Source organism: Filicampus tigris, chromosome 15 (genome assembly GCF_054856515.1).
Source record: "Filicampus tigris isolate MCC_2025a chromosome 15, RoL_Ftig_1.0, whole genome shotgun sequence".
In the NCBI taxonomy this organism is placed as follows: Eukaryota; Metazoa; Chordata; class Actinopteri; order Syngnathiformes; family Syngnathidae; genus Filicampus; species Filicampus tigris.
The window spans coordinates 8740907-8765995 of NC_141231.1; the positions used below are offsets into that span (position 1 = coordinate 8740907).

The following is a 25089-nucleotide window of genomic DNA, read 5'->3' on the forward strand; positions in this document are numbered from 1 at the left end:
AGGGGAAATACAAATTAATTGTGTAGAAATTCCCTACAAAAATATAACCAGAATAGTGGAATTGTCCCTGACAAACAAATCTACAGGGAATGTCTTTTTTTTTTTTTTTTTTTGGCCCAAGTTACTCCAACACTGTTGTCATTTATTATCGTTAACATTTTCGGTGCTGGGAAAGAGCGTTTGCTACAGTATATTTTCACATCTCCATGGCATTGTTGCTGTACTTTACTTTTATGCACTATTTCCTGCATTTTCCTCGAGACACGCCTCACATGAGGTAACAGTGCACCGGACTTTCCAAAAGAATAAAATAACATATGGAAAAGATATGTGCAGTATTAGGATTTACTGTCATCCACTCCACCTTTGTGATTACTTCATAGGATTGGTCCCTGGAGCATTTACAGCAACTATAGGTTGCAGTTCTCATCAACTTTCGGGAAAAATATGCTCCATTATACAGAAAGAACTTTGTTGTTTTTAAATATTATCTAATTTAAACATATCTTGCAGGGATTTTGGTTCTATACAGCATTTTTTTCTATTTCTTTTTACATATATACAAAAGTCTTCCCAAGATAGGGTGTCAGGTGAACAACTACTGAACTACTAAACTAAATATTTTTTTATACCTCATTATTATACCTCAATTTGGCTATTCCTAAAATATACAAGTACTGTACTGTATATTTATTGTTTAGGATTTGGATTGTGGTCATTTATTAGGAAAAGCCATTGAGACAAAGTGTTGAGTGTGTGTTATCCAACATTTTAACAGTGACCTAAAAAACAAATAATATTTTTTCTGACAGCTCTGTGGAATTCGGACAACTGGTCGTTATGTCACATCTTTCCTAAGTTGGAAATAATTGCTCCCATTCGGTACTCAGAGCTAATAAATAGTCATTTCGTTTATTTTGTCAAAACTAATTCATAACTAGGACTGCACACGTATCCCCCCTGCATTTAAATGACGCTGGCATATACTGAAAAACAAAATCATCCATCAACACTAAGACAGAAGGGAGCAAGCAAGGTTGAGAACGACTCTTTCTGAAGTCATCTATCACAACTTCCAGCCACTCCACTGAATTGAGCCTCACTGCGATTTTTCCAGACCGACAAACCGCAAAAATCTCGTGACGTCAAACTCGATTAATTTATTTATTTATGTCGTTTAATGACAGCTTTAGAGATATACTGTATGTCCTGCCTCTCTGGTTCATCGGGTTGAATGAAAATACTCCAGTAATTATTAGTCATGAACACCTTTTATTTTGTTGTAGTTTCCACAAAAACAACAAAGGGGAAAAAATGACTGGCACATCAGATATTATTGCTGCATTAGGGGATTCGATTGTCATATTTACACCTGAGAGTTCCCCTTTGTGGAGCAGACGTTTAGACAAACAAACAAACAAAAACAGTATTATTAGGATTATTATGTCACACATTTCTAATCACAAGTGTGAACTTTAAATCACTCTACTGCAAGATGATAAAATGAAGTTAGACCACTGTAGTTCTCAGTAAGTCTCTGAAACTTTTGAAACCCACAATTTTGTTGTTTTGAAAAAAAAAAGTCAACCAGTATCCTGGAAGAGATTGTGTTGGCCTATTCTACTGTATGCGCTTTTCATTACACAGCAATGCTAAGCAAGATCATCTTTCACTGTATAAAGCAATGAATGATAAAGGAAAAGCTATAAATAAGTACATTGCAGTGTACTTAGTCCGCTCTAATATCATGAAAAACAATTCATTGCACATCAGCCCCTTTAACATAAAAAAAAAAAAGAAAAAAGTACAAATGTTTTCCCTGTTCGGACGATGCGGGAAGCGTGCTCAGGTTTCCACCGGATGCGGGACGACGCATCAGTAGTCCTCGTGGCTGGGGCGTGGCGGTGGGCGGGATGGAGGCGGGGCTCGACAGGGTGGCGATCCCTGAGGCGCGGGCGAAGGCGGCGCGCAGACGGAGGGCAGAGTTCTGCAGGGAGGGGGCGTGTAGGAGGGCGGCGGGGGCGAGTGAGGCAGGGGGGGCAGCGTGGCGGTGGGCGAGGGGGGCAAGTCCGAGACGTCGGCCGAGGGACGACGTTGGGGGCTGTAGGGCAATGTGTAGATATGCGTGGAGGGGTGCTTGTAGATGGGGTAGCGAGGAGCGGGGTAGGATTTGCTTCGTGTGAAGTTGATACACTTGCCCTTGAATCGGAGCAGGTGGCACAATTAAAAAAAAAAAAAAAAAGAATCTTACAATACTCCCCCACATGGTTCACCTACTGTGGCCTCTCTACTAAGAATGATTTTGAAAAATAATATAACTGCAAATTTTTCCCTCACAATACTGCGATTGAGATTTAATATGCGATTATTTTTTCAAGGTCCTTACGCCAAACGAAAGACATATGAACCATGAATGAGTATAAAAGACACTTTATCTACTTCAATTAGAGCAGTTAACTTAGAAAACTTTGCCTTGCCGTCTTTTAAGCCATCACTATGACAACCTCACAATATTCGACCAAACAAATGTGGCGTAAGTCAGAAGTCAATATGAAAACAAATCTTTGGCTTTATCGCTTCAACTTTTCATTTTCGCTTCATGGAAAAAAAAAATGATGTAGACTGCACTTCTCAAACACTGGACTGATGTTGAATTGTGTTGAGCCTGCCTATCGACCAAAATGGATTTGTTGTTGTTGTTGTTTTTCCAAATTGCAGCCTTTGCAATTCGACATAATACATTGCAATGTCGATTTGAATTTGATCAATTGTTCAGCCCTACACTTAACTTAGCGGATAAAGTGTATTTTTCGGCCAAAAGACTCACACACGCGCACACTGTAGTTTTAGCATGACGTGTGCATTTAAGGGGCGTGGCCTAATAAGTGACATCAGAAGCTTTGACTCCACCTCAAGTTGGATGTTTACCACGGGTAATTCAGTGTTAGCACCTTCTCCACTCTCCTAGCGAGTGTTCTCATTTTGTATTTGTGTGTTTCACTGTTCGTACCAGTCAAACTGCTGAAAGTGCATCGGTGACTGTTGCTCTCCTGTCTTCCTTTTTTGTCAGCGTTCCGCACTTCTACCGAATAAGAATATCCAGTAAATGCAGCACTTTTGTCTTTGATCCCATTATTTATGAACTAAAGTCAAAGATCTAAGACGCTTTCTATATACCGGTACACAAAAGGCCTACCTGTATTTCTTCACAAATCAGGGTCAAAAGTTATTTATATGGTCTCTCTATACTGCTGACTTTTCTCAGGAGCGAGTGGGCCTGCAACGTATCCCCTTCGATAAACGGGGTCGTCACAGTATAAAGCAGACAAGAAGCAGCTGCTGCTTGACTTGTTTCAAGCGCGCCAGCACAGCGACTGGCAGCGTGCGCTGGCCCTTGGACACATTGGAAAGTCATGTAAAATGCCTTCGTGAGTGAGTGAGTATCACAGAAGAAGACAACAATCCTGCCAGCGCCGCCAGGCTGACGCTGGGAGCTGAAGGAGCCTCTCGTTTAATGACTTCTGCAGACCAAAGTACTCCCGAGGAAAATCATTAAGCTATTGTTTTTTTTTTGTTTTTTTTTACCATTGGCCTTTTTCAATAACATGCTCTCGATTAATTGGCTGTTAGCGGATTCATGGTAACATGCTGTCAGATTTCTTTCCAAGAGTCCCAGTCTGCTGATTAGCGAGTATGCAGTCAAACCTCTAAGGTTGAACACCATGCGTTTCATTGTCCACCTTGGAATTGTTGAGATTTCAAAACAGAATTTCCCGCAGGGAAATAAATGCTAATTATGTGTTTTAGGGTCAAGATGACACAATCAATACCTTCTTTTTGTCGTACAAGTGCAGTATTTATAAAGTAACATAAAATAACCAAACCACTGTAAAAAAGGAGTTTTAATTTAACGGCAAAGGTGGTCCATCACAGAGTAAGTTTTTTTTCTACGTTTTTAGTTGCCATGTAAGTGTAAAAATACTGACGTTTGTTATCTTATTATATAAATGCTAATGTGTAACAAATTTTTTTTTAAAAAGAACCCTCAACCTTAACAAGTGATGGCATACGGTACTGTACCGTATATGACGGCATTGTAGTCCAATTACAATTTAATGCCTTTACATTGTTCCCCCGAAAATCTGTAAATAATTAACAGCCCCCTCTCCCCCGCCATCAAAAAACTTTTAAAATTGCCGACAGATTCCAGAAATTGGTGGCAAAGCACTACACGAAGCCCCTAAAGTCACTTCAACAGCAGTTCAAACTGTTTAGTGCAACTTTGGAGATGCATTTTTGTCAATAAGATTTTGGCCAAACTGTACAACTTAGGGGAAATCAGCTCTAGGGATTCTACTTTTTTTCTTCTTTTTAAAACAGATGTTAACATCATGCCTCACCTTGTCTCCAGGATGAGGTCGCATGACAGACACTCTGTCGTATCCTCTTCTCAGGAAAACCCAGAGAGCATCCAATTTGCCCTGTGCGAAGATGACACAAATTACAGGAAATTGACCAAGTGTATTGAGAAGTGCCTTCAAAACAACCCTTTAAATCAAAATCTCTCTGTTTGCTGCTGTTATGACATGACTTTGAGCCATGCTCCACTTTTTTTTTTTTTTTTTCAATCCAAATGTCCCACATGGCAAATTCCGACTGTTGGAGACTAAAACGCAAGAAATTGTATTTTTGTTAGGTATAATAACACGTGCTGATTAAAAATTCCATATTTCAAGAGTGAGCTCAGGTCACGTCTGCTTCTTGTTACAGCAGACTGATAAGATATTTAACTATTTGGTGGCGACGTAAAAACATTTGGTGTACATTAAAATGCACGCCAATTCTTTTCGCTTTGAATATGCGAGAAAATATCTGGCGTTCACCAAAAAAAAAAAAAAAAAAAAAAGCAGGCTGAGTTATCAAGAGCACCTTGATGGGAGAATACCACTTCTGAGGGCGGACGGGTCTTTTCATGTGGTAACGCGGCCGCGATGGAGGCGGCTCGGGTTCCTCTTCGGGCATCACAACTCGAGCGTTCTTGGCTTTTTCCAGCTTTGCTCCCTCCTCGGTGGAGCCCTTATCACCCCAGCGGACCTGAAATAGAGAAGAGTCAAACTGTTGGCTTGTACAGTCGAATGTCACGACTTCAAAATTGTTCTCAGTTCACACTGAATTTTTACATTACAAATAATGTAAAGTGAATTGAATATGTGTGTGTGTGTGTGTGTGTGTGTTATTTTACAGTGAACCTAACCTACAAAAACATTTATGTGTCATGAATCTAACTTGTAATACAGATTAATTTATTGTTTGTGTTTGTCAAAAATACATGAGAAGAGGACCTTCAAAACTAATCGCAATATTGAGGGGGGGAAACTGCAATTAGATTTGTCAAAATCATTCAGGCCAACTTTCAACTCAGTTACATTTTAGCAGCACTCTTCGAGCCACTTTCACTGAAAGAGGTTTTGGGTAAATCAATTATTTTTGTCTGTGGAATAAAAGTAAAGTGTTTTTTTGTAGTTGGGATAAATTCATGTAGAAGTCGTACCTTTGTTGTAGTTAAGTTTTGACCTTATATGGTCGTTTTTGTTTGGTCTGCCCCTCAATGGCCAGGTATGGCTACTTCATTTAGAGGCGCGCTCTCCTCGGTGAGGTCAAGGGTTAAAAGCAAAATGGCCGCCTTAAGTCAGGTGTGTGTGGACAATGAGCTAGACATGCAAGCAGGGCTTGTTAAGATACAGTTTTTTTTTCAAGTTCAGCATTATCTGAAAGCATTTTTTTTTGGGACATCTGGGAGCATTATTTGGAATTAACCACAACTTGACTCCCGACCTCCTCGCCTGAACAAACAAATGGTGAGTCAATGCATTGAAGCCCTTCTGAGACCTGTACATGCCCTTTGACTTATGAACATTGAAATTGATTGAAAAATGGCTCAAACAAGCACAATGTGGCATATTCCATCGATGAATAATTATGCGAGAATGGAATACTGCAAATGTTTCCAAAGAGATACAAAGGATCCAGCACATAGAAGGTGAAAGCATGTCAAAGCAAGGTCAAAGAATGTCAAAGCGACCTCGAGAGTCCATTACACAAATGTAGTCCTGAACAGCTGCCATAGACGAGTCATGATAGCTTCAACCTGGCAGCAAAGCTTTCAAACAAAGACGCGCATAGTTTCCATCGCTCTGTTTGCGAGCTTCCAGGAGACCGGGCTCCCGAGACTTCACCCCTCGCGTGCTTTACTGCTATCTCCTTGACTTTCATCATGGGCGGCGGATGCGAAACGTGAACCCACTTAACCTCCTGGCCACGTTCATTTGTGTGGTTCAAGCGCTCGGTAATTAAGTGAAAGCCTTGCTGTCAGTTTTTATAAAGCGCGGCAACACATTCAGTCAGACTGCATCCTTTGACCTCGCTGCGTGTGCGCTTCATCTCGCTTTTAAACAGGAGCGTTGGTAAATGCTGACAGATGTTGTGGCTGAGCAAGAATGGCAAGGATCAGAAATTAATTTACAAAGGCAACGCTTGTTAACAGGTCACGGCATTTCATAGCAATAACCATTCATGTAAAATGTGCCACCTGGCAGGGGCGGAGCCATGGGTGGGCCTGGGTGTGCACAGGCCCATCCAGATTGACAGACTGCCCACCCAGTGAGATTCATGAAAAATTATTAATTAATTAATTAAGATCAGTGAAAGGAATATTCAGGCCCACCCTGATTTTTTTCCAGGCCCACCCATTAGCCATGTTCTGGCTCCGCCCCTGCCACCTGGTGGCTGTGAGCGGTATAAGAAGAACATCGGGGCAATCTGATTGGATGTTTAGTAATGTTCTGGCAATGTTGTGACATTGTTGCCTCTCTGTCAATAATCTTGGCTCTCTGTTGAATATTTTGGAAGAACAGAACGTTTGGATGAACTCATATGTCCCGAGTAAGGTTGATTTTGTGCTATTGTGTTTAAAACAAGACGAGAGGAAAACTTTGGCATTTAACCAGTGAATGCAATTGCTCTAGAAACTGTGCATAAATGCTGATGAGCTGACACTGAACTGAAATGTTGGAGAATTAATATAAATGTTGAAATGGGAAGCGTGGAATATTTTAAAATGTTGAATTATAAGACTTGTACTAATACAATGAGAACAGCAAGTATGAAGAGTATGGAAAGAGCAAATGGCATAAATGATCTTAACAGTAGGAATAAATTGGGATATCTGAAAGAATGAGGTACATTTCCAAAATGTCTATTAATTTGGGAATCATGCCAGGGAAAATGTGGAAAAAGTAAACTTGGAATGTGGAAAAGTCTCAATATGTTCTGTATAAGTGGAACATTTTGACGATGGAATGTTTTGAATCAGTTGAGAAATTTGGAAGGACGTTTGCAGTGCAGGTCATTTTGTAAACTGTCGACATTCATTTGGGAAATTAGTAATGAAAAATGTGGAATTCTGTGAAACGTCATTTCCAAGATGTCCTGAATGATCTAAATATTTTCAAGCTGGAATGGTTTCAATAGCATAAGCATTCACATCCTTATTTCTTAGTGTCCACACAATGAGAACATTGGGTTGTTTTTTTTTTGACACTTTTAGCTTGTCCAAAAGCATTCACACAATGAGCGCAAAGTTAAGTTTTTCAATCGGAGTCTCAACAATGTGGATTTATGCGACATCGACGATTTGCTTTGCTTTCCGATCGATCGCCGTTTCATGTACCTCCATCCTTTTAATGCCTCCAGCTCCTCTGCCTCCGTAGTATGAGGCATCCACGGTGGGCCATTTCTTCTTGTGAAAATCGTCTTCGTCGTCCTAGACCAGAGGGAAACTTTCACACGGGGTCCATGGTTTCGAAATTATAGCGTAGCAGCACAGCAAGATTAAATTTAGTAATGTCCAACACAGCCTCAAAATTAGCATGGTATTTTCCTCATTTTGTCTGTTTATTAGCAGGATTAAATGGGAAATCAACCCAAACATATTTCTTTCAAGAATATGTTCCCAGCAGGCCCACTAGTTGAAACACGGCATTCTGATTAATATTGCGTTTGTGGAATATGAGTTAAGCAGCAAAATCCACTCGTTTTTAGCTATCTCTGGGGGCGGCCATTTTGTCACTTCTGTCGACTGACAATGACGTCACAACTACTAAGGGCTCAGGTAATGACCAGAAAACAGGTCAGCCGTGATTGGTCGTTAGCTGAGCCCTGAGTAGTTGTGGTGTCATTGTCAGTCGATAGAAGTGACAAAATGGCCGCCCCCAGAGATGGCTAGAAACAAGTGGATTAACTCTTATTCCACAAGCGTAATGCCTTGTTTCAATTAGTGGGCTTGCATGGAACATATTCTCGAAAAAAATGTGTTTGGGTTGACTTCCTCTTTATGCTAAAATCATAAATCCATTTTCTTCCGCTTAATGTGTTTTTAATTTATTTTCTTCTTTGGTAACTTCTCATTCAATAATGCACAGATGTGATTAATTCACTCTTAAACAAGTGTGCAATTGTATTCTCGCAACTTGAATTTTGCAAGTACAGGAAATGATTTTTAATTTTTAATTTTTTTTAAATCACTTACAGAGAAGTCCTCTTCTGTCGGTGGTGGAGGTGGCTCATGAATGACCTGCATGTCAACCATAAAAGCGTTTTGTTCAAATACAGCCCAATAATAAAATGTTACATTTTATAAAATCTCAGCCAGTCTTCGGTTTACGACAGAGTGCCATTCCTACGGCGGCAACATAACCCAAATTTGTGCGCAAGTTAGCACACGCTCTACTCTATCACAGTTACAGTCAATATTTGTATTAGCGTGACAACATCATCTTACCAGAGTGCAGCAGAGAGGCCAGAACCACCAGAGCAGGAGAATGACGAGCAGGAGCAGCAGGATGAGGAGAGCGATGGCCACAAAGGTGCCATCAGACTGGCCAGAAAAATACATTTGCATCATGCAATACATCTATAGGATATTTATCTATATGTCTTACATTTACAATTCCTCTGGTTTTTACAGCCATTTTAGTGAGCTGTTTAATTCATGGCTGGCTTGATAGTAATATTCCATTTCCCCCCCCCCCCCCCCCCCTAGCAATAATTTTGGCATTCAATTCATCCTGTTCCTCAAAACATAGCCTCTGTCCCTTTATGTCCGTGGAGGGTAGTCAAAGGGATGACTATCATCCCCCTCCAGCAAAACTGGACAATGATGAGGTTTTTAAGCAAAAATGAGCAGGAGTATTTGCACACAGTCATAATTGATAGCAGAAACGGACACAAAGAATTCTACTTGGGGTCTGCAATTGATAATGAAAATGTTTCTTCATTTGAACTGGCGCTCATGTGACAGCTAAGCTGGCCTGAGCCAGAAAAACAACATTTTTTTTTTTCTCCCTTTGAAGGGCTGCGAATTTAATTTCTTATATATTGGCTGTAAAGCGAGGCACGTTTTTAAAGGGTGTGTGCACTAAAATTAACTTTAACAACACTTTCGATTATTTTTCTAGGTCAAACTTGCTGGTGAAATGCGGTAACATAAAGCAGAAGGTGTACAGTGCGTGTGACAGATGTTTTTCATATCTTTTTTTTTTTATGAGATTTTATGATCAGCGGAAACAAAATGGAACCAAAGAGTCTCTCAGAGGCGTGCGCAATCATCTATCATGCTGGTGTCAAATTATGCACGACAGGGCATTATAACACAGAAATGAAATTGTTCAACTGCTGTTTTTCCCACATTGTTGTTTTTCCACATTAGACTTTTGTTTCTTCCCTCCTTCAACATACTCACACAAGTGACGGCGGTAATTGTGACGGAGCTGGATATGAAACTGAGGCCGTTGTTCATGCTGACGTGAAGCGTGGCGGCCCTGCAGAGAAAAAAACCCGTCAATAAGATTAATGACATTTTCCGACAACTTTGGTGGTATAATGAGCACTCCTCTGGCTGCTTACTCGTAGTGCCTTTATCTTGGATTTAGTACATTTCACTTACGTTCCTTCTTTTTCCAAAACAGGAGCTGGGCACAGTAGGTAGGTGTCTCTCACAACCAAAGGTCTTTTCACTGTGCAATGACAAGTACAGTGTGTTAACCTAATATAGCATCCTACTAGTTGTTAAAGCAAAACATGTCATGCATCCCAGGGTTTGGATCTCAACTCGGACCCTCCTCTGTGGAGTTTCCGTGCTGTGCTTTCTCTGGATACTCCAATTTAATGCATTGGGTTCAGTGAAGAAATTGTCCATGCGAATGTGAGTGGGAACGGTTGCATGTCTATACTTTGTGCGCCTTGCGATTGACTGGCGACCGGGCCTTTGTTGTTTCCCTCTTGCAAAAGCCAGCTGGGAAAGTCTCCAGCGCGCCCATGACCCTAATGAGGACTAGTAGTATAGAAAACGTCGCACTGATAAAATAAAACATATGGCCATAAACCTTAACACATTTTTTCCTGTCAATGAATCTCCCTTTGCTGTAAAAAAAAAAAAAAAAAGGATTTTGCTTGAGTTTGACCTATAAACCCTGAATTGCAAAGATCGTACCAACTCTACGAAAGTTGAAGCGATACACTTCTGAAATCATGAAACCATCACGGGATTCAAGCATCAGCACATTTTTTGGGAACTAAAATTCCTGCACTTCCTTACTTGCAAGTGAGAAAAGAGGCCAATGAGCATGGCTGCGGTTTATTTACACTGGCCAAGAAGGCGAGTGTCAAATGCGTGCGCAAAGACGCCGCTCCTCCTCGTTGGGATCCGCATTCCCCGCTCGGACATTCGAGACGGCTTGAGCATTATACCAGCTGATCCTAAGCAGAGTGAGGAGGTGCTGATGTGGTTTTCTTTGGGGAGGGGGTGCAGGGCGGGGGATTGGAATCATTGCGGGCTAAAGCGTCAGAGCGGCTTCAATTTCTGTCACAATGAGGATTGGGGCTGCTGAATTCTATTTGAAAACTTGTTTTATTGACTTAATTCTATTAATAGCTAGGGGAATTTTAGCACACTCACCTTATCTTCGATCATCCTACGGTCAAGGACAATCTTTGCTCAACTTATTCCATTGTTGACACACTATTGTTTATCTATTATACACATTGACTATATGTTATATACTGTACATACTTCACTGTTTTGTGCCTTTTGTTTAGAACCGCAACAAGACCATGCCATACTCCCAGAATGTTTTCAGTTAATTTATTTGCTCAGTTAAGTTGATTCACACTCACGTCTGCATAATAAATGTGCAGCGCGAGACTTGAAAGTGTCTCGCCAAACTCCTGGGAAATCTATCTGCCTCTTCTTAAGGTTTTTTTTTTTTTTTTTTTTTTTTTTTTTAAAACCAGCCACTTTACCCGACAATTATGCTGGGAACTTTGGCTTGGTTTGGCTCGTCACAGCGGGGATTTATATAAGACCCGCTTAAAGGCGTCTTAATTCACAAGTTTTTTTTTGTTTTGTTTTTTTTTTTACACTGGAAATTTTAGCTACTGCGAGCCAAACTATTTAGCATTTTTATGTATAGCCTGCACCCGCTGCCCTGAGGCTCATTAAATGTTTCTGAAGCAATAAGGTAATCCAAATATTAGACACATCCCAGATGCCATTATATACAGTATGTCAATTGGAGTTTTAGGAGTGAGTACTTACTAAAAGTCACTGTGTCATTGATGCGGAAGCTGCAGAGGACTTTCTGAACGTCGCGGGCATGAAAGAAGCCATTTCCTCTGATTACCACCTGGAAAGATTCTGAAGTAGCATTGAAGTGATTTACTTGCTAGGGTACAAGTGTTTTTACCCCCGTCAACGGGGTCATGTTTTCATCATGCGTCATTGTGTTGGCAGGAATTTGTTCACTCTCAACAAAACAGTCAGATTTACAATGAAAATGGACTTTGTGGATATCCAGACGACGGGAACAATATTATTAGTGAATCATGAAATCATAAAAATAATTGGAGCATTACCTCCTGCACAGATGCTAGAGGGCTCAACGGCCAGAATCTCAATGCATGACCTCTTTAGGATCTATAGCAATATAAAAGATAAAACGGATCAAATAACACAACAAGACACTTATCCAGGAGTAAGTACGCCTGAATGAGAGCGTCTGGGACTTGATTTATACCGAGTCAATGACCACATGCAGCGTGTGAAAACCATCCGTCACAGGGAAGACGTGGTCCTCACTGTCGGCAATGGTTGACAGCTGTGGAGAGATTCTTATTATCTACTTTGCGTGACACTTCTTTTTCACGCTCCATATGGTCTGACTTGTTCACCTGGGTCTCGTTGAAGTCTTTCACCCCCACACAGTAAACGGTGGCACCCAACTGGCGCGCTCTGCTAGCCTGCGTTGGAAGACAAGGAGAATAGGTGGACCTCAGAGGTCAGAACACTAAAAGTCAAAGTGCAGCTATAGTGTTGTTGATTGCAACCGTGTCTCTTCAGTGATGGAACACACCGGTTGGGACATCGCTAAACAAAAGTGATCACAAGTCTATAGCGGGTTACACACATACAGATAATCTCTCACCCCTGACGCAGGTGCAATGCTCTAGTCCAGCGACACGCAAAAAGTAAAATCTTTCCACACGTTATACTGAAGTACATTCTTATAATACTGAAATATGGGTTTTGGAAATGTGTGTGAGAGGAAGATCTTTCAGTTGTGTGAATGCGAGTTGCAGCTATGTGTGAGAGCATTTCAGTAGTGAATGAGTGAAAACTATTTCAATAGTGTGTGTGAGCGTTTCAGTTGTAAGTGTGAGAGTATTTCAGTAGCATGTATTAGGAAAGTGTTTCATTAATGTGAGTGAGAGTTTCAATAGTGTATGAGAGAAGAAAAACAGTGTGTGTAAGAGTAAGTTTTGTGCGTAAAACTGTGAAAAGTTTACATTTTGAAAGTGTACTCTATATGAGCAAAAATAATTTCTGGCGTGTATGTGTGAGTTTCATTTGTGTGCAAGAGAGCATTTCAGTAGTGATCGTGAGTGTTTCAGTTGTGTGTGTGTGTTGTGATCCTGAATTATGTCCCCGATGGCCCCTTATAAATATTGAGTGTTTGTAATACATAAGAAGAAATCTGCAATTGCACCGTGTAAGCTAACAGTTAGACTAGCTTTTTCTTCTTCTTCGTATTTCCCGGCAGTTTGGAAATAAAAGACGCGTCACACTATAAAAGCAGTAAGCTCAGATATGCCCATTCCTAACCATGTCATGTCAGGGGTTACTCACATTTTTAAAAATGGGTTAAGATGTTAAAAATCGGTACGTGTGTATCACACGTTAGGACTTTGCTAACCACAGACACAGCAGATTGTTGATTGTTTGACAGACATCTTAATATTAAAAGTTTCTTGCCTCTCTTTGCGCCAGATCGAATTGATTTTCCCTCAATTCACCATCCGTCAAAGCAATTATGACGCTCGCTGTCCGGTAGCCTGAAGACAGAAAGAATCTGGAGATTAGCACAACAGTCAAAGCATAATGTACATCATAAAAATGGAATGTATCAAATCTGTGTACATTTAACAACGTATATTTGTTGTCGCTATGTTTCCCCCTCGTGTGGCTGAATGGCACACAAAATATTTGAATCAATTAAGTTTGAAGCAATCAGGGCTAGATTCGAACTGTGTCGCTCCCAAAATGATGGTATCAATCAGAACACATGATTGTTTTCCTAAAGACTCGAGTGAGTGATCAGGCTTCTCAGTTTACAAAGGTCCCGTCATATAGGGTTTCGATGATTTGAACAACTGTAATTTGCTCATCGCCGTTAGATTGGCATCATGTGGCTCAGTTACTGCCGTACTTTATATTTACATTTGCGGCCTGGAAATTTTTTTCGTACAAATATTTAATGTAATTATAACTTTAATACTGGGTTCGCGATTGACGATGTGACTTATAAAGACATTTCAGATATGTTGCCGCTGTAGCAATGGAACACCATCGTAAACCAAGCAGCCCCCATATATGCTTTATATGCTCATTTATCTGCATGACAAAAACGGGCAGCTGTGTTTTTCAGGTTGTTCTAACTGTAGCTGATGTTTCTGCCATATGGGTGAACTAAATTGCAATGGATGGATGCAAGGACTCAGCAGGAAAAGTGCATGATTAAGTGTGAAAAAGCAAGACTCACCATCGCCTGTGCCGTAGTAAATTTGCTCACTGGCCTGAAAGAGAAATCGGCGGGAGTGCATTTCAACGGATCTAAAATGTACAGTTCTCAGGATTGTTTTACCTTTTGGAAAAAAAAAACCCAAAAAACCCAGATGACTCACCTTTGACAAACCGAGGTGCATGTAAGTGTCTCCACCCGGCTGGACCATGCTGAGCTTCTCCAACCCGGCTCGTATTTGCTCTCTGGATGGAGAACAAAAATAGAAAGCAGGAAATAAAACATCATAGAAGCCAAATGAAAATATACAAGTTTGTTAATGTGGCACCTGTCTTCTGTCAGTGCCATGAGAATTCGTCCTTCGGTTGAGAAGACAATAAAAGACATCCGCAGCTGAGGACTGACGGTATGAGAGATGGTTAACCACCTTTAGTTGATTGCTGCATTCGTTTAATCGGAACAAAGTCTTTGCAGCCTACCTGATAAACTTGTAAGCCAGGTGGTCCACAAAGTAATAAATTTCATTCCAGTAATGTTGCACGCTGCCAGATCTGAAAATGAAACGGACATTTTCAGCATTTTTAATTCTGGAAGTTAATACAGTACATTAAGGAGTAAAAAAAACAATCGTGCTTAATCAAGTTATGAGCGTTCGTATTCCAAACGATCCGATTTTAACAGACAAGATTAGCAGATGCTTATAAACATCCATGTTTTCAACTTTTTTCAAAGTGTGGTTCATGGACCACTAGTGGTCCCCAGAAAACCTCAAGTGGTCCATGTTACAATTTTCTCCACTGACGCTATGGGTGCATCGCAGCTTATATGCATTACGTTTAATGCAAAAGGCTAAATTACATGATATGTGGATTTCTTTGAAGAGGAAAACCCAAACATCTTCTTTTTTTTTTCCAAGAATATGTTACCAGCAGGCCCATTAGTTGAAACACGGCATTCTGATTAATATTGCGTTTGTGGGATATGAGTTAAGCAATAAAATCCACCCCTTTTTAGCCATCTCAGGGGGCGGCCATTTTGTCACTTCTGTCAACTGAAAATGACATCGCAACTGCTCAGGGCTCAGGTAACGACTAATCACGGCTCAGCTTCAGAAAACAGGTCAGACGTGATTGGTCGTTACCTGAGGCCTGAGCAGTTGTGATGTCATTTTCAGTCGACAGAAGTGACAAAATGGCCGCCGCCTGAGATGGCTACAAATAGCTGGATTAACTCTTATTCCACAAATGCAATATTTATCAGAATGCCTTGTTTAAACTAGTGGGCTTGCATAGAAAATATTCTTGAAAAAAATATGTTTGGGTTGACTTCCCTTTAAATTCACAACTATAACTATTGCTCTCATTAGGACTAAAAGAGAAGTTGTGCTATAAATGAGCGCATAATAAACAGTGTTTATTGTAAAGATGTCATATTTGGATACAATTGCTCAATGCTATTGTTTGCTATACCTTTAGGTGGACTTGTAGTACATTTTGACACTCTGCTCCTTGTTAGAAAACAGCAAGCAAAACAATACTGCAACACTGGACACTTAGATATGTACTTTAAAAAGTTTAGCAAAGTTCAAATGAAGTTCACCCATGCAGGTTCTAGTGCATTTTAGGCAAAGTTTGGTCATGATGACTTGCAGAGCCAAGAACTGCATTTTCTATGGTGATAATTAGTGTAAAAAGTTTGAGACCCACTGCACCAAATCCTAATTTTGCAGAAACTGAAAACGCAAGACAAGAATAAGTGCTGAATCAAAAGAAGCCTCTGCGAGCCTCTTTCCGCTTCTGTTTTCATTTATCATCCTGTGATGTGAGTCCCGGCGCCGGCGCAGCCAAACGCTCTTTGGAACAGCTGGCGCTCATGGAGAAAGGGTTCGCTGGGACAAATACGAAGGCTGCAGCTGCCATAAGTGACGCGTGGCTGCAGTCTGACAACACAAATCCCTGCAGTGGGTTTTATGATCAAATAAGCATCTTCGATTCTCATTGCTCCATGCTTTCTAAGACTGTACTGCCAGTAGTGTTGACTGATTTGCGAGACGCGTATTCTGAAATGGCAGCGTTTATTTACTGAGCTGAGGAGTGTTTATTTGACACGGAGGCATTTATTTGAGAGGAGGCCTTTTATGCTTGCGTAAAGTGAGGTACTTCACACGTATAAGATTTTTAACATCTTTATTTTCCCTGTGTTGATCACTCACATAAGGATTTATCATAAATATTGAACGTTTAGCATTTTAATTGTCGACCAGACCGTTTTCCCTTCTAATCTTAACATACCGGTAACCTACACCTCAGGATCATCGCTCAGGATGATTTCCTATAGAGACATCTGATAATGTGGCCTTTGCTGACTTTAATTTAAAATTTGGACCGAATGATTGACGCCTTAAAGGTGGCGCTAGACATGTGGACGTAATTATTTGTGGACTAATTTGAGCATATGCTCATAATGTGTCTCGGACCTAAAATAACATAAGTGAAAATGCTGTGAGGCTGTCACATAACTCGATGCGACCCGTTTAGATTCATCCTGACTTGTTGGCCAGTGAAACGGGATACCTGTCAGCTCTTTGTCTCTTATACTGAAAAGTAAATGCTGTCCTTCTCAAACAAATAGTAAACAAACACTGCCAAGTAAAAATGGTAACTCGTGCATATTTTTTCACATTGGCTTTGCTGACTAAATCTGCAACTAAATACAATGTATCCTTTCGTTTGTCCCCTTTATGTTCTGTCTTTTAATAATACAAATTGTCATCACTTGTTAGTCGCTTGAATGTCACAGCAGCAACACAAGCAGACTAAATGTCCCTCTTTTCTCCTGCATTGTTTCCATCCCAGCAATAAGTAAAAACTGAAGCACTCACTTGTCTAAAACAAAGTACAGGTCAAATCCGCCGTAGCAGGACGACCCGGCTTGTCTCCCATCGTAGCTCTGTCCCGCAGTGCCGACCACCAGCGCCACCACAACAATACCCACTTCCACGCCAAGCAGGACCAGCCTGCAACAGCGCCGGGACATTCCTCAGAATTTAAAAGAAAGCCTCGTCCTATGTGTGACTTAAGAGAATGTAAACATGAGTGCGCTACAGGTTTTGTCCTTCAACTTCAATCAGCAGCAAGCATGGACGCAACCCGTCATGCTGTGAAAGTATGAAAGCGTCTGGAGTCAGACTCCCATCTCCTCAGCAACAGATGTGAGCAGGAAGAAGGGGGAGTGAAGGATCGGCTGTCCTTCCTTCTCTCCACACACGATCCTGTCAACAAACGAGTGCCATAACCTCAACACCACGTTACATAATGCATAACAGTAACACACATTTCATCATCTGATGAGAATAACAAAACAGCTTTCAGCTTCTTCTTTTTTTTGAACGACATTGCACAGCTAGGTCCTCAGTTACGATATTTTAAGATTACAAAGTGAGAAGCAAGCTATTGAGTACTTACTGTTTTTCAGTTGATTATGTATTCATAGCCTCGATGTTATTTTGCTCCACATATTTAGTGCACGACTTCTGTATTTATTTAGGTTAATGATAGGCTGCATTGCGTTCGAATTTACATTACGTGAAAATTTGATATTTCTTGTATTGTATTGTATCATCGTAAAGATCTGTACAGTACAGTATAGCACAGGAGAGTACAGAAATCTAGGAATCCCAATCTAGATTATAAAAGGTGCCACAGGAAATTGTCCAATTTCATTTAATTTGTGAAAATTATGACTTTGTTATTAAATATCTTAATTAATCCATCATGCCAGTTACATACAGTGACCGGCAGACCAATTAAGTGTTCTTCCATTCGATTGCAGAAGGTACAACAATAAAATGGTGTGTGGGTGTTTAACCTGTTGCCATTCACAACAGAATAAGTCATGGCTTCCTGTGAGTATATCAGATGTGTCCTCAGTTAAACGCCTATATTTCAAACCTTTTCTCGTGTAAAATTGGAGCATGTTCAATAAATGTTCTGAAACACTGGAGTACAGTGCTGTACTGTACTGTACTCTACTGTACAGTACTTTTATTCTCTTCTGCAGGATGTCTCAACTCACCCTTAGCCATTAGTGCCACTTAGTGGTGAACGCGTAAACTGCAATTCATATCACAACGTCATTCGTCGGTTCATCTTTATCAGAAACCAACCAACATAACATAATAGATACAATAAAAGACCTTGAAAATAAAAGCGACCACTAATCGGTGAACTATCACGATTCCTAATAGTTTTGTGCATTTTTCATGATACATGTTAATTCATCCATTTTAAATGGGCGCGCACGGTGGTTAGTTGACTGCTTTAATCTGACCCCTGAGGATGAGCCAAATCATTTTAACGTTTTGTCCAATCGCTTATTAGTAGCCGGAAGTCGGCAATCAGATGGGCTAAACTTGTCCAAAATAGTTTACTGTTATAAGACCACGCCAAGAACATACAAAGGTTACTGAAACAGATATTTACCGGTAAACTCCCACTTATAACTTCCTCACCAAATTGACCATAGACAAAATGTGACACACAACCAGCCCCGCTCGCTAGCTTTATGCTAACCGTACGACGCCACCTACGTCCACGTTCATTTTCAACACCGTATTTTATACTGAATGGTGGGAGCACATTTTCTGGTGGTTATATTGATGTTATCATTATATATCGCTTCCAGCGCATAATGACGAATATACTTCGTTTAATCACCTGTTTTATGGATGCTTTTACACTTGGCTGTTGTATCGTCGAAACTGTCCCGCCACACGGTAAAAAAAAGTGGACAAAGCCAAACAATAAATTTGCTTTCTTTTTTTTTTTTAAATTGCTCAGTCAGCACAAGGGAAATCCATAAAAGGTGCATACACAGCAAATATAATACAATGAAAAACCGATGTTGTGTATTCCACAGTTCATCTGTTTACATCTAGTCCTTCCTTGTTCCATGGGTTGGGGAAAAACAGCTGTTAGTGATCACTTTGGAACGATTTCCTTCCTGGCATTATATTCACCAATATGTATGTCTGGGGATATACATTACAGTTATTTATGGCTGTATCGTTACAATTGTGCTCGGTTTGATGTGATGTTGGAAATGAATAGTTATACTGAGAGCAAATTGTAGCGTTACAGCTACACTCATGTCGCTAAATCAGGCCAAAATCAGGCCAAAAGAAACACAACTGCAATCTGCAACAAAAGTATATTGTAGGTCAAAATTGAGCATTATACTGGATCTCATTAGAGTGTGCAAATTTTACAAATGATTGTAAATATTATGTGCACATACTAAATATAAGGGCTCAATTTGAGCATTTTTTTTTTGTCAGTGAAGGCCCAATTATCTTATGTCCATCAATGATTTTCCTGAGCGGTTTTTGCTCTGGTGTTGGCAAGGTTAAGTTTGATGTCTCCTCCCTGATCTGCTCAGAAAATAATCTGGCCTATAATTGTCAATGTTATATTTACATAATATTTACAATCGCAAGCACTTATATGTATAATCAAAACCAGAGATCAGCCAAGCCACAGGTTCCGTTATTTTGTTGTGGAAAGGAACGCTAGCCAATTAAGATGCCACCTGAATCTCAAGCAGTTACTGGACACAAATAGCAAGAAGCAACTGTTGTGATGAGTGTTTGTATGTGTCATTCACCACAATAACAATAACAAGGAGTAGTTAGTTTGCCACTGCTATGTAGTTAGAAAAGCTAACAGTTAGCCTATAGCTTCTTCTATTTCTTTTTCTTGTATTTTCTGGCAGACTGAATTCTCAGTGCCGTGTTGGTCATCTGCAGTACACGACGCAGAATAAGTGCAGCAAGCACACACATTTGTTCCTCACCATGTGTGGGGTCGACCACATTTTAAAAAATCGGTTCAGATATTAAAAATTGGTATAGGCTATGTGTAACCTCTTAAACGTGTATTGACAGACAAGCTTGGCAGCCATGAATTAATCTAAAGATTGCCATCTCAGGGATAACCCATAATACAAAAAATGACTCTGTCAATTAATAGAGTCTCAAGCTGTTTTGGGGTTCCTTTCCGCTCGTGACTTCCTGTAAGTTCCAACACACAGCACCACTCTTCTGCACAGTAGTTGCCTGGAGACTGCGGGTCACTGAGGCCAGGTTGAAGCAGTGGTGGGTGCCTGTAAAATGCCTCTGGCTTCAAAAGTGCACTGCTGCGTTGACACTCATTTATACTCACCATTTGCATGAGTGAATTCACTGGGGGAAAAAAAATGGCCCATTTTTTTTCATTGACTTTCCACCGCCTTGGCACAATGCGAATGCATTATTTAAAAGGAAAGACCAGTGAGCTACTCTGTTTGACTAAAGCGACATGTTTTTATTCGTGCAAGAAATAAAATGTTAATCACACAGATGCACAGCCAATATGAGATGCCAAATCTGGGACAATTTGGAGTTCAACCAAAATGGTAAAACTGAAGATGGAGTTCAAACCTTCATCAAGTGTGACATCAGCAGATTTCATTAGACTTCAGCTCAGGAGTAAATAAGAAATGTACTCCATTACTTTGTTTTTCTTTTTCTTTGGCTTTTTTTGTGTGCTTTTATGATATCACCACAGAAGACAAGTGGTCAAAGATAGACACAGCCACTCACATCATTGAACAAATGGTAACGAACAAAATAACAAAGCCGCTAACGTGAGCCCCCAATAACAAATCATGAAATGACTCCCACATCATTTATCGGGCTAAGCCCCACCTTTTAAAGCCACACATATTCAAAGTTAAGATATTATAGTGTGAGGATGGCGACCCTGACTGGACAACAATAATATCTGTACCTCACATTCACATTTTGTTGTTTGATAATGCCAAAGCCATTTTAATCCGATTTTTCAATTAATTGATGGGAAATCGGTAGAATAATGAATTCTAAAACAATTAGACAGCTGCAGCCCAAGACCATAAAAGTGCCACTAAGTGACAGTATTGCTCTGCAAATTAAATCTTTTTCCCTCTCCATTATGTTTGTCAGGCGTCTTGAAGGGGTGTTTAGTTTTACTTTATTTTAACTTTTTTTCTTCTTTTTTTTCTTGTTATACAATATTTCCTTTATTTGCTCTCCCTGGAAAGTTAAAATCTTACTTATAATGTCACCTAGACAGTTAACATACCGTATTTAACAATTCTGACAAAATGGCAGCCTGATTTAGCATAACAATTAATTATTTTCCTAATTGTCCAACTAATTCAGTATTGTACTTCAGTCATGATTCATCATTGAGTCACCACAGAGTACCTGTATAGTATGTCCTTTTCAAACTGCGGGTGAAATTTTACTGACAGCAAATTCAACATTTTATTCAGTATTTTGCTCATATTATAAACTATAACTATAATTGTCATTAAACACGCAAATCGTTTGTTGTAAAATACTCTGCTTACATGTCATCTGACAGTAGGTGAGTGACATCAGATATGTGTTTTGCAATGAAGGGTGGCGTGTGTGCATGTGTGTGTGTTTGTGTGCGTGTTTGTGCATGTGCACTCGGTCCTGAATGTCCACTAATCTCTGCAGCAGAATGGAGACCTGGAAGAGAAAAAAAGCACAGCTCTTTTAAAAGTCACACTGTCGAGGAACTTTTGACGTCAATTTCCCTCCAACCGCAATCTACGTTATATTTTATTTCTGCTTGATTTTTCATTTTTAAATAATGTTCTTTGCTTCTGCATACCTTTTTTTGTTCAGTTTGCGGGTCTCTCATACGGCTGATTGGGAGTACGCAGAGGCAAAACTTCAATACGTGGATGATGACATTGACTACAAGGATCCCTGCAAAGCTGGTAATAGCATTTGATCTCCTCTTTGAGTGTAATGTGTATTTTTTTTGACTTAATACTGTCTAGTATATTGCAAAAGGTTGACATTTCATAGTTGTATCCTTCTGCTGGGTTTAGAAAGTAGTAATAATAATAATAATAATACATATACGATATCTACTTCACCTCCATTAGGTACACCTGCACAATGTAATGAGATCCTTTGTAAAGAGCTGTATCACAAATTTTGCCTATACAAAGATGATAATGCTCACTTTTTACTGACACTGTGCATAGGTCTCCATCGGGCAGGGCTATATGGCCCAAAAACATATCATGGTATCAATTGCATCGCTTCACAGTAACGGTATACATCACAATATAAAATTAAGGTTAGAATTTTTTTTAAATTAGTAATAATATGATCAATTATTCATTTTATAGTCCATTAGAGAAGCTAAATTGGTCAAATAACAATGATGAAACAAGTATGAATTAGGAATATGATTATTATGCAAATCTTAAATAAGACTGAAAAGCCCTGGTGCAAAATAGTGCAAACAAAAAAATATATAGTTGATATTTTAAGTGAAAACACTGAACAACAGGCTTTCCATTTAGTTTTCTATAAATCATTCAAATATCTGTGTCCATGGATTAATTGGCCTTTATCAATTCTGTTTTCAACCGTAGTAAAGAAAGGGGCATTCAATTAGATTAATCGGATCTCAGACATCAAAATGAACATTGCTGATGGATTGGATTAGCTAGTTTATGCATGGACAATGGTTGTCTTCTCAGGCATGCTGTTTTTTCTTTTTCCAGTATCCACTACTGCTGCTTCTCATGCAATTTAAAAATGGTAACCAAAATAACTAGAATATATACCGATACTGTATATGTAATATACGTCATCAACTACAATAAACATACTTAAAGTGGAAGTCCACCCAAATATATTTTTTTCAACAATATGTTCTATGCAGGCCCACTCGTTGAAACAAAGAATTTCTGATAAATATTGTGTTTGTGGAATAAGAGTTAATCCACCCGTTTTTAGCCATCTCTGGAGGCGGCCATTTTGTCACTTCTGTTGACTGAAAATGACTTAGAAGTTGCTCCGGTAACGACCAATCACGGTTCACCTGTTTTCTGAAGCTGAGCCATGATTCGTCGTTATCTGAGCCCTGAGCATCTGTGATGTCATATTCAGTCGACAGAAGTAACAAAATGGCCGCCCCCGGAGATGGCTAAAAACGAGTGGATTAACTCTTATTCCACAAACGCAATATTTATCAGAATGCCTGGTTTCAACTAGTTGGCCTGCATAGAACATATTCTTGAAAAAAATGTTTCGGTTGACTTCAGTTTTGAATTGATATTACTGAATGTAGCACTGAAATTGACTTGTACATCTCACATGTAATTATAGCAGCATTATTCACTAAAAACTCACATTAATAATGATGACTACGAAGCTGTCTAACAATCAATGAACTGTATACAAGTTAAAGTACTAGAGATATGTTTAAGGTCTAATAGGCCAAGCAATTAATTAGTCAATTATAGAGTCTCAAGTTGTTTTGGGGTTCCTTTCCACTCGTGACTTCCTGTAAAATCCAAAACACACCAGCACTCTTCCCCACAGTAGTTGCCAGGAGACTGGAGGTCGCTGAGGGCAAGCTGGAGCAGCGGTGGGTGCCTGTAAAACTCGATCTGGCTTCAAGGCATGGGGCGCATACTGCAGGGATGGAAAGTAAAAAAAAAAAAAAAAAAAAAACACATTTTCATGAGTGAATCCACTTTTTAAAAAAGATCCATTATGTCTTATGATTGTGACGTTCCACCTTTCCAAGGGTTGTTACCGCACGCTGCAAATGGACTATTGGTATTACTAAAGCAACATGACGTCTTTATTCTTTCAGGATGTGTGGTCACATGAGTGGAAATAAATGTTAATCAAACAGCGTGCACATACACTCACTGAACCTTCTGTTAGGGACAAGTACACAATGTGATATCCATTTTTAGAGCTGTATAAGAAATTCTGCCTTTACAAAAATGCTAATGTGCAAATTCTAAGTGACATTCAGAAAATAGTGTCCAGGGGCATTTACTTACTCAACTCCAGAGAGTCGCAGATGTGTATCAAGAAAAATATGGTAAGAAGTTCAAATGCGTTTTTTTTATAACACGTTTTTTTCATTTAATGTATATATTTTTTCACTAATACATGCTATAATCTCCCAAAATAAAAATTTACTCTATTACAGTTGTGCTAATTCGTTTTCATACCGTGGTGAAATTTATTAGATGTGCACCATTCTTAAATGAAAATATGATGAGCAGGCAAAACATTTTTTTTTTCCCCATTCCATTTTACATTACTAACCTAAGGGCTCAACTTGCGAATGTCACATGACTAAACCCTGAAAACAGCTGAGCCGTGATGTTACCCGAGCCATTAAATGTGATGTCATTTTCATTCGACTGCAAGTGGTAAATTGGCAGCCCCGTGAAATGGACAAAAATTGTGATTTTTCTGCTTAATTCAATTCCACAAACGTGCCATGTTTACTAGTGGGGGGACATATTAACATATGTAAAGACATTTTTTGACTTGACTTCCACTTTAAGAAAATACAATATTTTTGTGCTCTAAGGACATCATCACACTGAGTGGTGTTTCTAATATTTGCTTCTGAGGGATGAAATGTGCCTGTTATGTTTGACTGTCGTATTAATCTTAAATGTTGTCTCCTATAGCTGCCTTTTTGGGAGATATTGCCTTGGATGAAGAAGAACTCCTCATGTTTACAGACACCCTCAAAACAGAAAGCGCCCGACTAAATAAGACAGCATCTGGTAATAATATTTTGGGACGCACCAATACCACGATACAGTACTGTGCGTTTGTACTCCTACTTGGGCTTGACAAAAATGCTCTTATACTACAGACATATAAAACAATTTCTGGGCAGGTGGCATAGCCATGTAGGCAGCCATGTGAAGATACTTTAAAGTAGAAATCAACCCAAACATATTTTTTTCAAGAATATGTTCCCAGCAGGCCCACTAGTTGAAACACTGCATTCTGATTAATATTGCGTTTGTGGAATATGAGTTAACCAGCAAAATGCACCCGCTTGTAGCC

The 25089-nt window shown here is 39.6% G+C and overlaps 2 protein-coding genes across 5 annotated transcripts in view; one reads left to right on the forward strand and one right to left on the reverse strand.

The window, feature by feature from the left end:
- Nucleotides 1-1324: 1324 nt before the first annotated feature.
- On the reverse strand, nucleotides 1325-18900 carry antxr1b (ANTXR cell adhesion molecule 1b). 2 transcript variants are annotated; one of them, XM_086052741.1, is made up of 20 exons: nucleotides 18848-18900; nucleotides 17237-17403; nucleotides 17014-17148; nucleotides 14612-14683; nucleotides 14461-14532; nucleotides 14296-14377; nucleotides 14154-14187; nucleotides 13367-13446; nucleotides 12286-12354; nucleotides 12132-12212; nucleotides 11971-12031; nucleotides 11654-11752; nucleotides 10004-10073; nucleotides 9800-9878; nucleotides 8840-8935; nucleotides 8588-8632; nucleotides 7730-7822; nucleotides 4930-5094; nucleotides 4401-4481; nucleotides 1325-2199 (listed from the first exon to the last, which is right to left on the reverse strand). In XM_086052741.1, the coding sequence occupies exons 5-20, from the start codon at nucleotides 14517-14519 to the stop codon at nucleotides 1876-1878; spliced, it is 1518 nt and encodes a 505-aa protein (XP_085908867.1). In that variant the 5' UTR covers nucleotides 14520-14532; nucleotides 14612-14683; nucleotides 17014-17148; nucleotides 17237-17403; nucleotides 18848-18900; the 3' UTR covers nucleotides 1325-1875. The 2 variants fall into 2 exon arrangements, with proteins under 2 accessions (XP_085908867.1, XP_085908866.1); XM_086052740.1 differs by having other exon boundaries at nucleotides 17014-17403.
- The window catches only part of LOC147135343 (bone morphogenetic protein 1-like), a 54090-nt gene continuing 34703 nt past the window's right edge, over nucleotides 5703-25089 (forward strand). For 2 of the 3 annotated variants that reach the window (XM_086052739.1, XM_086052737.1), the window contains exons 1-2: nucleotides 21654-21959; nucleotides 24702-24800. In XM_086052739.1, the coding sequence (XP_085908865.1) occupies nucleotides 21830-21959; nucleotides 24702-24800 (229 nt within the window). In that variant the 5' untranslated portion in view covers nucleotides 21654-21829. Of the gene's footprint in view, nucleotides 5859-21653; nucleotides 21960-24701; nucleotides 24801-25089 lie in introns of those variants that run through there. The other variant, XM_086052738.1, reaches the window with a different exon arrangement.